General features: G+C 44.0%; 1 protein-coding gene across 1 annotated transcript; it reads left to right on the top strand.

Annotated features, from left to right (window-relative positions):
• The first annotated feature begins 755 nt into the window (after window positions 1-755).
• Window positions 756-12,007, top strand: FGFR1OP2 (FGFR1 oncogene partner 2). Its single transcript, XM_039570518.1, has 6 exons — window positions 756-870; window positions 3,787-3,923; window positions 5,052-5,169; window positions 6,068-6,210; window positions 9,204-9,317; window positions 9,664-12,007. The coding sequence occupies exons 1-6, from the start codon at window positions 867-869 to the stop codon at window positions 9,799-9,801; spliced, it is 654 nt and encodes a 217-aa protein (XP_039426452.1). The 5' UTR covers window positions 756-866; the 3' UTR covers window positions 9,802-12,007.
• The last annotated feature ends 1,471 nt before the right edge of the window (window positions 12,008-13,478 follow it).

The raw sequence follows: 13,478 nt of genomic DNA on the forward strand, positions 1-13,478 counted from the left end.
ACTATTTATACATTTTAAGAAACAGAAGCATCAGCGTTCATGGGCTGCAAGTTATGTAATTTGTCTGTTAATGAGTACCCAGCCCCGTTCGCTGCGTCTCTGGCTTCTCACGCACATGAGTGCGCAGCCGGAGCTCTCACCAGTTGAGTCTGGGGTTTGTTTCTGGTAGGGGGTGGGTGACTGCGATCGCCGGCATGAACCTTCCCGCAGTTACTGCTCATTTCTGCGGACTTCACTCCTGATGGCTCTCAGCCACACAGCCCGTTTATTTTCAGACTGCCTCCCTTTTTTTGTGAAATATGAGACAAGCATTCGATCATAGAATCACACAATGCCCTCCCTGGCTTGGGAAGGATCCTAAAGCCCATCCAGTTCCAACCCCCTGCCATGGGGTTCCACTATCCCAGCTTGCTCAGAGCCCCATCCAGCCTGGCCTTGGGACACTGCCAGGGATGGGGCAGCCACAGCTTCTCTGGGCAACCTGTGCCAGGGCCTCACCACCCTCACAGGGGACAATTTCTTCCTCATATCCAATCTAAACCTACTCACAATACAATTGCTTAATCCTAAATGTCCCGCTAGAGCTGCTGATGTACACTTTAACACAAATCCCGAGGTTTGGCTCAAAGCCCGGCTCACACCTGCAGGCCTCGGGACCTATACGAGGGCGGGGCGTCCTCTCGCGAGATCTGGGGCCTGTGGCCGGGGAGGGGCGTCCTCTCGCGAGAGCGGCGCGCGGCCGGTGCCGCCCCCACCCCACGGCGCCCCCTGGCGGGGACGGGACGCGCCGCCCGCCGCTGCCGCCGCCATTTGACACCGATCGGGGCCGGTCCGGGCTGACCCCCGGCGCGGCCGGAGCCCCGGGCATGAGTGAGTTCCGGGAGGGGATCGGGAGCTCGGCGGGGGGGCGCCGCTGGGCGATCGGGAGCGCGGCCGGACTCGCGTTGGGACGCCCCAGGGCCGGGGCGCCCTGAGGGGCGTAAAGGAGGAGGACGCCCCTTGCCCCCGCCTCAGACCCGCGGGCCGGAGCGGGCCGGGGACCCCTCACGTGTCTCGGCTCGCGGCGGTGTCACGACAGGCACCGGTGTCGCGCCTCAGCGTCGCGATGTCGCCGCGTTTTGGGGGGAGGAGGCGACGCTTCCCGCGGTGACACTGGCGGGACGCCCCTGCCACACCGGGAGTGCGGAGGGGACACCCCGGGATCTGTCACAGCGGGAGCGCGGCGGGGACATCGCCGGGATGCTCCTGTCACACCGGGAGCGCGGCGGTGACGTGCCCGGGATGTTCCTGTCACGCCGGGACCTTTGCACCAGCCTAAATTCCTTGGAATTCCTTGGAAATTGCATTCTGGCTCAGCGCTGCCAAACTGGTGACTGTGGTAACAAAACCCACAAGCCGTGGGAAACGGTGGCTTCCAGTAAGGATGGAGAGAAAGAGGCAGAAAATTAGAAGGCGGCTGTGGTCGCACAGAGATCTTAATTCTTTGGCGTTGTTTTTTGGTTTTAATTTGGTAATGATGCCATTAGTAAATAGCAGGAAGTGACAGGCGGTGAGTGTGTAGTAGGAGTGTTGCTGGGGTGAGTTGTTGCTCTGCTACCTGTTGACAAGATTGCACTAACAAGCATCTGTGCAGCTGGGCATCTCTGGTAGGGCAGGGCTCAGGAATCATTAACTTCAGTTCCCATAGTCATGCTCATAAAAAATAATACGTGATAAGAATTTGCTTAAATCAAGTATATTTGAATAACTGGGGTTTTCCAACCCGCTAAATGTCCAGGCTAACTCACAGGTTTAGCTCAGTTCCAGGATCAGGCAAAGGTTTTGTTTCCCACGGGCAGCCAGAGAGCACTTTAAGTTTGAAGGATTAGGACCACTGTCTTGCCCAAAAGGTACCATAGCCAGGATTTAGGACCGATGTGAATTATCGTGATGCAAATAATGATTCTGCTTTTTGAGGTACAAATGCTGCCTGAAAACTGGAGCTGGGCCCTGGCCTGACTGGGGACAGTGACTGCAGAATTTGTGGGGCTGCATTCCACACGTCTTTCCCAGCACATTCCCTGGGAAAAGGGACATCAGTGGCTTTGCCACAAATCAGCTTCTTTTTCTTTGGTGTGGTTGGGCTGGGGAAAAAAACGAGAACGTGCATATGTTAAACATACACTGTTTAAAAATGTATATGGATGCAGACAAACTGTCAGAGGTGTTAAGTGCGTTGTAGTCTGAATGCCAAAAGTATTCCCAGCTCATGGAGAGGCCTCAGAGGCTTTGTTTATACTGGCCAGAGAATTCCTGGACTGTGAGCTGAGTTAAAGGCTGCTCTTCAGCAGCTCCATGGATCTCACTAAGTCAATTTCTGTAGCAGTTCAGCCAGTTAGTGTGGAAGGTCATCTTTTGTCTGGGATATTTCTGTAAGAAATCTGACTGGAGGGAGGAGCAAGGAAAACAGATCCCTAAAAACAATGCAGTCTGATTCTTTTGCATGTCATATTTGAAAGCCCTCAAACTGCTAAGTCAGGCTGAATAAATTAACTACCCGTGATAACACAGCAGTCTGCTGAAGACCTTGATACCTCAAATACATCATATGGAAAGTTAAATGAAAATTCTGCCTGATAAACAGGGTTGTTTTCTAATGCTAATGCTTTTGATAGCACATGAATCCCAGAAAACACAGGTTAAATGTGTAGTGTTTGAAATATCCTTCTTTCTACTACTTACCTGAGACAGGGGCAAAAGGTCAGTTGAGGCGAATTTGAGGAGTTTTTTAAGCTTGGCTTAAAGGTCCTGGGCTATGATTCGTAAAGGTGCCTGAGAAAGTCAGAAAATCAACTTGATTTTTTTTTTCCACATAGCTGAGGATAGACTCAATAATCTTTAATGCTTACAAAAATCTTTACTTTCACAAATGGCCTAGCTAAGAAATGGATATAGTTGATTCTTTCTGTACCTCAGAACATTTCCTAAACCAAATAGTAAGCCTGATGTCAACAAGGCCCATAAATCTCATAAACCTCTATCCCTGCTGTTTGATTGCTGAAATCTGTTCAAGAAGCTTAAATAGATTTCCTTTTCAGTAGGACGAGTCCAAGGTTTCTTAAAAGAAAATAAAAACTTAGGCTGAAAATCTTGGTCTTGAAACTTAATCTATCAAGCATGAATATGAAAAAATGTAGTGTAAAGGTCAGTATTGTTGGCAGTAGGCACAAGCATTTTGCAAGTTTGGCAGTTCTGGCAATCCATAATTCCTGTAAACAAGTACTGCAGTTAGAAGGCTGGTGTTTAAAGGATGCAGTTGGTTCTTTTCCTTAGCTGAGCTGCTGTCTTTCTCCATGCTGTTGAAAATGTCACAATTCCATTCCATGCAGTGATGTTCGTGTTCATTTATAGACATGAACAAAACACAAGCCTTTCATCTTCTGAGCTTTCCCTGAGCAATTTTCTCGACTCTGTGAGTTTGAGCTGCTCCTTCTCTGCTGATTTAAGTCATCAGAATCTTCCAGGCCACTGTAATCCTTCAGCATTTTCTTCTGTGCTGGATTTATACCTCAGTTATCCTGAATTATGGCTGTTAGGAGAGCACATTTAAAGAAAAAGTAGCATTAAAAAATGAGTGAGTTCATGTAATATTCTTTCCCTTTCTATATCACCCTGCCAGAAGCACGTGCACTGCTCAGCTTTCCTGTGTTCAGTACCCTGCCTCTGGCAGCTGCTCTGTCCCCACGGTAGCTGTGCTGTGTGGCAGAGGTGCTGTGGTGCCAACGCAGGTGCCTTTGTTGTGTTCAGAAATGAGCTGCACGATCGAGAAGGCGCTGGCGGACGCGAAGGCGCTGGTGGAGCGGCTGAGGGAACACGACAGCGCGGCCGAGGCGCTCATCGAGCAGACCACGGCGCTCAACAAGCGGGTGGAAGCCATGAAACAGGTCTGCTCTCCAGCCCTTCTTGCTCCTGGGAATAACAGCATTTACATCCTCCGGGTGCTTCGGTGCAGCACAGAAGGAACATGCTGTTGGGTTAATCCTGTAATGCACACTTGGTGTTTTTGTTAGAGGTGTGGCTCTCATCTAAAAATAGCTTGTTTATATAGTTGGAGCCTGTGAAAAAAGTTTTCACAGTTACTGCAGCTTAAATATTGAAAACAAGCATTTATTTGAAGAACACTGGTAGAAACAGACTTGGTATCTTACAAACCACTCTGTGGTGTCTTTTGGTTTGCTCTCCGGTGCAATACTACACATTTCCATTAATTTCAACATATCTACTTAATCATACAGAGGCTCTGTCATGTCTTCTGTACAGAATACTTTGTCTTTGCAGTGTCTCCTTTTATTTCCAAATAGCCTCTTGGGCTTTTTTGTGCTCATTTCTACTCTGATGTTAAGATGCTCGAGGCATGTTGTTAGATTGAGTGTGACTTTGACAAGAGAACTCCTGCGAAAATGTAAAGATGTCTTGTGACTTTCCATATGGGAGTTCATCCTGTCACTTTAATGAACCCAAGATATGTTAATGGGCCTATAAAATAAAACCCTGCATGAAATTTAGCCCTGTAAAACTAGTCATGCAGAGGCTTCATGGCTTCAGATCAAGGGTGTTACATTTCCCCATCTATTGGGAGTCAGGATCTATTGACTCGGGCCTGAGTGACTTGTACCCACACAGCCTTGTGGTTTAAGGTTTTGGGAAGCCACAGTAAATGTCAAGAGGTTTGTACCTCATGGTTTGTCTTTACCACATCTCTATGAGTTTTAAATTACCTGATGGTGAACTTGGCCTGCATTAACTGAAGGTTAAATAGTATCCACTACACACATCTAAGATATGAAACTTGTTTAAAAATAAAGGTGATGCTTTTGCGTCTCTAAAGGACAGGATGTGTGCAACACTCTCTGGTGTGTGTGTTTGATATTATTATTTAAAAGAAAGCATTGTCTTCCTGGTTACAGACTCTGAGTGACAGTAGAACTGGTGCTTTGTGACCTGCTGAGTAATGCCTGCCCTTGGTTAATCAAATATGCTGTGCCTTGTTGGTTTGTTTTTGTAATAACCAGTACCAGGAAGAAGTCCAAGAGCTCAATGAAGTAGCAAGACATCGCCCTCGGTCTACTCTAGTGATGGGTATCCAGCAGGAAAACAGACAGATTAGGGAATTGCAACAGGAAAACAAAGGTAAAACATGAATATTCTGTCATTTTCAAGCTCCAGCCTGTACCACTGGAGATAGACTTTTACCACTGATCTTCTTTCAAAACATAGCTGTAGAGGAAATTTTTTCTTCTAATTTCAATTTGTCAGTTTAACTGATCATAATACAATTCAAGAGTCCTAAAGTCCAACCTCTGGGACTGATGAACAAAAAGAGAGATTTGGGAAAAATTACTTTTTTCGGTCCTTACCTAATGTCCAGCACAAGTGAGGAGATAAATAGAACTTAATTCTGCAATATAGGGATCTGTTTGAAGAAACGTTTAACCACTGCTGAAAATAATAAGAGCGGTCAGGACAAGTTATGGTATAAGTACAGAGTATGAATTCCTTCTGGAATTCTGTACACTAGGAATGCACTGTTTCTCCTGGAAAGCCTTAGGTATTCTAACAGCTCCATTCAGCAAGAGATTCAGTGATCTCGATTCTGATGAGTCTTGCCTCAAGATGAGTCTTCCCTCAGGGTCATTTATCCTTTCACTCAGTATATTTTGAACAGAAGCATTTTTCAACTCTGGTTTTACCAAGCTGCAGATTAAAACAGATCTGTGAATTCCTGCCTGCCTTTTGTACAGTGTAGCTTGTAGTGGTTGGGGTAAAGCCACACTGCAGATGGCTTTTGTCAGCCAGAGGGACTGAACACAAAGTCACACTAACAAAAGACTGTTTGTTACTGACCAGGAATTGTCCCCAAGCTGGTCACCATCAAAACCATTTGCAGAGCCTCTGTCGATTTTATGGTGCAGGGAGAGGGGACACTCAATTACAGGCTTATTTCTGTTTTCTCAGGGTGAAATACTTGTGCATTTTGATTTGCTTCTTTGTGCCAAAGTCTTAAATGCATTTTAAATTCTGTTGGCAGAACTGCGCACATCTCTCGAAGAGCACCAGTCTGCTCTGGAACTCATCATGAGCAAGTACAGAGAACAGATGTTCAGGTTGCTTATGGCGAGCAAAAAGGATGATCCAAGTATAATAATGAAGTTAAAAGAGCAGCATTCCAAGGTAATAACTTCATTGATGTTTTTTGCTTTGTTTTTCATTTACACCTTAGTTTGTAGTGGATCGATTCAAAGCTCACTTCATGTCAATTTTTGTGTCATTGTACAAGTCCTAGTTTCTGTAATCCACTCCATGCAACGTGAACAGGAAACTATCAGTTGAATAAGTCAACTTTACCAGCTTCTCATTTATTGAAACTTTCAACAGGTAGCATTTCATTACTGTGTTTGCTTAATTTACTTTTGCTTCACTTCCATCTTTAAGGCAACTGCCGCGTTACACTGCCAGAGGTTACTAATATTCAGAGTTTTAGACCAGCTTTAACTTATGCTTGTGACACCAACAAATAATTAGTAAACCTGTGCTTACAGAGAGTAGGAGGAACAAGCTTTTTAAATTCAATATTCAAATATTTTTTCCCTAAATATTGTAAATAATTTTTAAAAATTAAAAGTCCTTTTGACCATTGAATAATTGGATGAAGCAGGAAACAAAAGTATATGTTCAGTTATTCAGTGGTCAAAAGGACTTTTAAATTTTGGGGGAATTCATTATTCTGGGTCACTAACAGATCCAAACAGGAGCTTTTCAGCAAAGTATTGAAAATGTCATTGAAAATGTAACATAATCATTAGAGCAATGCAGCTGTGTAGACATAAGTTCTAAGTGTTTAGTAACCTTTGACCACAGCTAACTTAAGTTTGCAAAGCAAAGTTAGGGTCTGCTTACTGGGAAGACAAAATTTAAGAATTTGATTCTTTCTTGCCTGCTTACAACATCCTAAGTGTGTAATTAGTGCCCTTGGTATGAAAAAAATTATTGGATTAGAACTGTATCTTTAACATAAAATCTTGAAAAATGACAGGTATAGATGATTTTCAACAGAAGTTACCTCAGAATATGGTATAGCATCTGCTCCAGCTTCAGGAGAAGCAACACAAGAGGGTAAAATTAAATCCATCCTGAAATGGACTGTAATAGTTCATTTAGGAGCACTTCAATGGAAAAACAAGAAAAAGAAACTAAAAAGAAAAAATAACATCTCGTGGTATAATTGGAACAGGAGATTTAGGCTTCAACATTTTCATTAAACCTCTTCCTACATGAATGCCTGATGAAAAAGATATATCACCCTTACCCTGATACTTAGGATTTCTGGAATGTCATTATTTATTCTCTAGCTCAGGCTTCGTACTCAGGAAGACTGAACAGTCTTGAAGCACTTTTTAAATACTTCTCTCTTGTTAAGTAAAAAATCCATTATAGTCCAGGAGTTAAGCTCCCTGTTCCCAGTAATGCTGTTTTCCCAAGTGCCAGCTGTTATTTTAGTGCCTGTTTACAGATTATTACAAGGTCATTGATTGCTGCAGATCAAGAAGCACTTCCTTGAAACAGAACAACAATTAATTTTGATAGCATTGTTTGCAAGAGAAAAGGGTGTGTTGGTAATAGTGACCCTGATCTAAGTGTGCTGCTTGAATTTGCTCAGCTGAAACAAGGCCCTAAAATGGGTGTGGCCCCTTTTTGGTTTTTATCTCTTAGGAGAGAAAAAACCCAACATGTACAAAAGAAGGGAGGGAGAGACACAGAGGCTTTCACTTTCATTGCACTCTTTGGTTTTACCCCATCTAAGTTTTCCACGTGTGCCTTCCAGAGGAAAGCCTTCTAGTTTTGTGTTAGGATCTGACCTAACATCAGTGACCTTGGAACAGGCCCAAAGTTGCATTGATCCAGAGCCTACATGAGCTGGGAATGCAGGAAGTAGGGAGGACAGCAGTATATCTGAAACCCACAGCTCCTACCCAGTCCTTCTCAAGGGTACATCCTTGCCTGACCACAGCTTCCTGTCAAGCTAAATTTGTGAGTTCTTAAAAAAAAAAAAGTTTCATGTCATCACCTGCACTGGAAACTGAGAAGAAAATAAAGATTTACAGCAAGTTCTTCCCCGCCCCCTCACATTGAGAGTAGGCATTTAACAACTGCTAAATTATAGCTGGGGCAGTTGGAATGGCAGGGAGGAAAGGGCTGATGTTTGTTTTAGTAAAGGGTATTTGTTTTGGTCAGGTAAGTGTATGGTCCAAGTGAGGCAGTTCTTTGTGCTAGTTTAAAAGCAAGCTGATCATCTGCCAGCTATGTAGACCTCCCATCAAATTCATCATTTAAAGGTGGGATTTAGCTGTAGCCTCTACTGTCCTTCATTTGAGCCCTCCTGTCCTACTTTTCCTGATAATAGCCAATAAATATTGTGGATTTTGTCCAAAGGCCAGGTCAGGCACAACTAGACTGGCATCACAGCAGAGTTGGAATAAAAGACAGGTTGAAAAATAAAAGCTGCTGGAAATACCATTAAACTGTCTGGCTTAACTGAGCAGCAGTGAATACCAGAGTGGCACAGGCTCCTCATGTAGCATTGCAGGGAAAGGCAGCAGTGACCCTTCTTTCTGAACCTCTGAAGTCCAGAGCCCAGATAAGCTGGAGTTGGAGGTGGATCCAAGCAAAAGAATCTAAACTAGAAAGTGGAGGACAGGTTTGAGTTTTGTAACATACGACATTGTAAGGATGACCACTGCACCTACTCTTTTTTAGCAAAAAATGTCTATCCATGGGCTAGTACTGGAGATCAGGTTTCAGACAACTGGAATATGGCTTTCCCTGCTGTTCTCCAGAATAACACACATCCGTTCCTGCTGCACAGTCCCTGCTGCCTGGTCAGGGCAGGCATGGCACCAACTTGCAGCCATCTGGAGGCTGAGGATCACAGTTGGTTAAGCTTATATCAAATCCCAGTGAGAGGGATCACTGTGGGGCAAACCAGGTTTATTTAAATAACCAAGACCACTGTGGCTGCCCACACAGGAAAGTTAGAGAGAATTTGTTTTCCACAATTGAGGTCTGTGTTAAAAAAAGTCACAGCAGTTAAATCACGTTGAATGCTTTGCTTTTTTTAATAATGCAGAAAATATATTACTAAGATATTACTAAATATTGTATCTCAGGAGCTGCAAGTGCATGTGGACCAAATTACAGAGATGGCAGCAGTAATGAGAAAAGCCATTGAGGTGGATGAAAGGCATGGCTGCAAAGAGCAGGAGCGCATCACCCAGCTTGAGGTGAGGAGAAAGCTGCAGGGGCACCGATATGAAAGGGAGTAAAGATCCTCCCAGGTGTTTCATGGAGTTACTGTCCCAGTCACTCACTGCTGTTGTGTTACCCTTGCTTTGCTGGAGGAGGGGAAGTACCACTACAGCTTCATGTCAAGGAGGGGATGCTTAAAGCCCATCCAAGAGAGCAGGAGCGTCACAAACCTCATTTGCTCCCTTGGAGAAGATGATACAGCACAGATTTCAAATCAGTGTTTTACTCCTTATGCATTAGTTTGGAGTAGAGGGGAGGTTTTAAGTTACCCTGATTTCTTTCTGGAGTCCTGTTAATGCATTTCTCTCTCTCTGGTTTTAGCAAGAAAACAAAGGCTTGAGAGAAATTCTTCAAATCACTAGAGAATCATTTCTGAACCTGAAGAAAGAGGATGCATCAGAGAGCACGTCCCTGTCAGGATTAGTGACAAGCAGTGATCTGAGCCTGAGGAAAAGCTAAGGACTCTGGGAATCAGCAAGCTTCAGTTGCACACTTAAACCAATGGAGCATCAGGGGGCACTGGTCAAGCACTTGTTACTGAATAGGGCACCAGCAAGAGAATGCATCCAACTCCAGCTCAGTGGCTTTTATACTGTGTGACATAAATTCAGCTGGTATTCTGCAATACCCTCAGTGACAGATTGATTGCCATAGATCTAACCTCAGTAGGAAATGGATTAATGCACTTGCTGAATTGCAAATTCTTTTTATATGAACTTGTTTTACAGATAAAAGGTGAGATTTCAAGTAATTTATATAAATTATTGCTCATGCAAAGTTCAGTGCACCTCTTAGATAATAAAGGTAAGATTTCAAGTCTGATCTCTGCCTTATAAAGTAGTAACTTATGAATATGCTTTGTGCATGATCCACATAGCATTTTTTCCTTTTGTTTTGGTTTTAATAAATTCTCATTTTGCAACAAACCTCTTTGATGGGAGGGGCAACACGTAAGGATTTCTGTCATTTAGCCTTGGGGTATCCCTTTCAAATACAAGGCCAATTTTTAAACATGAGGAATGCTGTCCATCAATAGTTTGGAATTTTTAAATGAAACAAGATTCTTTAAAATACGCACACTGAATTGTATTGTGAGAACATGGAAAGAGCTATTCCCACTTTGTTGTTCTCAGCAACACAGGTAGCAATACAATTCTGCCTCAGCCTTTACCTTCAGGAGAAGAAATCCAGCTCAGTTCTCTGTCAGTGAGAAGCCACAAGAGTCCCTTGTCTTTCTTCTCCAATTGCCTGCCCAAACTTCCTAAGTGAGGAATGGCAACTGGAAAGCACCCAAGCAGTGGCAGCAGAAAGGGGGGGGGGGTGGGGGTGGAGGAAGGAAGAAGCAGCTTCATGGCAGAGTTGGCAGCCTGCAATTAATACTCCTAATTTTCCTTTCTCCAGTACTAACTAGTCATCAAGAAGGTTTTAAAGTGAGTTAAGCAGAGTGAAAGCTGTCAGCTACAGAAAACTGTGGAACTACAGCTGCCACCCACAGTTTAACATTCTGGCTGTTCAATAACCCACCAAGCAACATGAGCTGAGCTATCCTGAAATCAGCTACCACTTAGTCAAGTTTGATTTTCAGTGACAACAACACAGAAGGAACCAAGCATCCAACACTTCCCAGTGTGCCAGCTTCAGTGCAGCTTTCTGTGCACCACCACAGCTTCCCTGAGCTCAAGGTAAATGTTCCACAGGCCTAAGGGGGAGCTTTCAGCATCACTGGGCTCACTTAGGAGCAGCTCAGTACCTTTGTCCTGTTCTCTCTGTTGCTGCTCCTTCCTGTGATGCTTTTAAGAGGAAAAAAGTTAGAAAGGAGGATTAGCAGGCAGTAAATGCTTGTTCTCAGTGAATTAATGCATGTGCTGAAAGGACAGGTAAATCAGGTCTCCCCATTCTCACAGCCTGCTTTAGAAATGGAGAAGCTGCTGCTAGGCTTCTTGCTGGGCTTAAGAACACACTGAGGACATTCACATCCATGGAAAAAAATTATGGCCATTTCCAGACTTGTGAAACAGCCTAGGGGAAATTCTGGGGGAACATTTTTGCTCAAGCACAAAATATTCTTGTCTGCTTTTATATTATCTGTAAAGCCTCGCCAGTGCTTCTCTAATTTAGATTTTGCATTTTTGCTGTGGCTTGCAAGCTGCTGACTTACCAGAAGCAACATCTTTTTTCAGTGGAGTGTTCTGTTATTGCAAACTCACAAGGAATTTTGGGTTCAGTTGTTGAAAATCTTGTTTCTAGAAGCATCTTTTCAGCCATGCACTGGTGTCAAGAGGCATTTCTATCCATTTGATGCTGAATTCAGCTTCATGGCTGACTTCTGGTTTGGCTTCTGAATACAGAAGAGGGTTGTTGTTCTGTGGCAGTACTTTGAGGTTGCTCTATTATGAAATGATGCTTGATTAGTGTTTATTTTTGTAAATTAAACAAAAATGTGACTTAATTTATCTACTCCTAGTCTTCACATTTGATATATCTCCCCTTTCATTCCCCTGCCCTGATCACTTTAGGATTTTAAAGAGCCTTCACAGTGTGTGGAGTGACTATTTTTCATTGCATACCTGTTATTTTTGTAATGCAGATGGCTTGAAAAGGATTTATGGCTAGAATTGTGTACTGTACAGTAAACTTATTTTGTCAATAAAGTTGACTGAAAACATGGATGTCTCCATGATTAAAGCAAGATACTGGGTCTGAGATGAGCCTTGTTGGCAACACAGGATAAAAGGAAAGGTAACCCAAACTGTTCTATGTGGCAGCTGTTCAGCTGAGGGCAGACTGAAACTAAATGGGGCTGGTTTGTACAACTAAAAGCTTTAAAAAGCCTTGACTTTTTAACAAGCACGTGGGATTAGAAGGTTGGTAAAATACAGAACTAATGGCACTGTTTTCATGCAGAGTTACATGTAGTGAGATCCCTGTGTAAATACCCAAGCCATTACATTGGCTTAGGGAGTTTCCTTAAACACTTTTTCTGGTTAAAAGAGGAATTTCCAAGTCTGCTGTTTGAGTATAAAACTTGCACTTGTTCTTTTTGGAGATCCTGGAGTCTGAGTGTCCGTGGCACAACCGGTGGTCACTTTGGCCAGGAGAGCACTGTGGTGCTGCTCACAGCATGAGGGCAGAGGGAAGGTGAGACCTTAAAGCTCATCCAGTGCCATTCCCTGCCATGGGCAGGGACACCTTCCACTATCCCAGCTTGCTCCAAGCCCCGTCCAACCTGGCCTTGGACAGTGCCTGGGCTGGGGCAGCCACAGCTTCTCCAGACAAGTATTTTCTAATTTTTATCAGTTTTGTGATAATCAGCTCCACACACCTGTTATCCAGCCAAGCTGATAAGGCAGCAGAAGTTAACTAAATGCAGTGGATGCTGTGTGCAAAACTACAAGTCATTCCTTTGCTTATGGACCATTTAGCCCAAGTAGGGCTGAACAGGAACTGTATGTGAGGAGGGACTGAGTTCCTGCTGCCTGCAACCACCTTCCTTTTCCCAGACATTGGGAGCCAGTGTGGCCCTTGTATCAGAGATTATCATTATTTCCCACATTCAGAAAAAACCTCACCTGACATCTGCCTTAACCAAGTGCCCAGCAAGGAGAGAAACACTTCATCATTGCAGTCTTGGAAGAAGCACGTGCTGGCAGCACTGCTCAGGCACCAGCCATGAACAGGCACAGGGGAAACCCACCAACTCCAGCTGCAGTCTCTTCCCTTTCCCAAGGTGAAGGTTTACTTTTTTGAAGAACGGCAGACAGTGATTTCCCTGCAGTGTTCTCAGCACCAGAAGTCTCCCAATCCATACACCTGAGGCTGGCTCTTCCAGCAGTGAGCAGCAGTAGAGCTGGTTTTGAGAAGTCAGTTCTGGGAAGCTCAAACAACACAGCACACCAATGGATGTGGCGTGATCAGTACCTTCCCTTTTCCAACACTACATTCAGGAACATCGTAAACAAATTATTAAATGACTCATCATCTGCAACTCATTACATTCCTGGCTAAGCAATCAGCAGTTCCCTCCTACTATTGTCTATCTGTGCTTCTTCGCTTCCTGGGTATTGCTTTCCCCCTCACCTTCAGCATTCAGGATAAAAAAAATTGAATCCAGCTCATTTTGAGCATATTAGATAATC

The sequence above is a fragment of the Corvus cornix genome, chromosome 1A (assembly GCF_000738735.6).
Source record: "Corvus cornix cornix isolate S_Up_H32 chromosome 1A, ASM73873v5, whole genome shotgun sequence".
In the NCBI taxonomy this organism is placed as follows: Eukaryota; Metazoa; Chordata; class Aves; order Passeriformes; family Corvidae; genus Corvus; species Corvus cornix.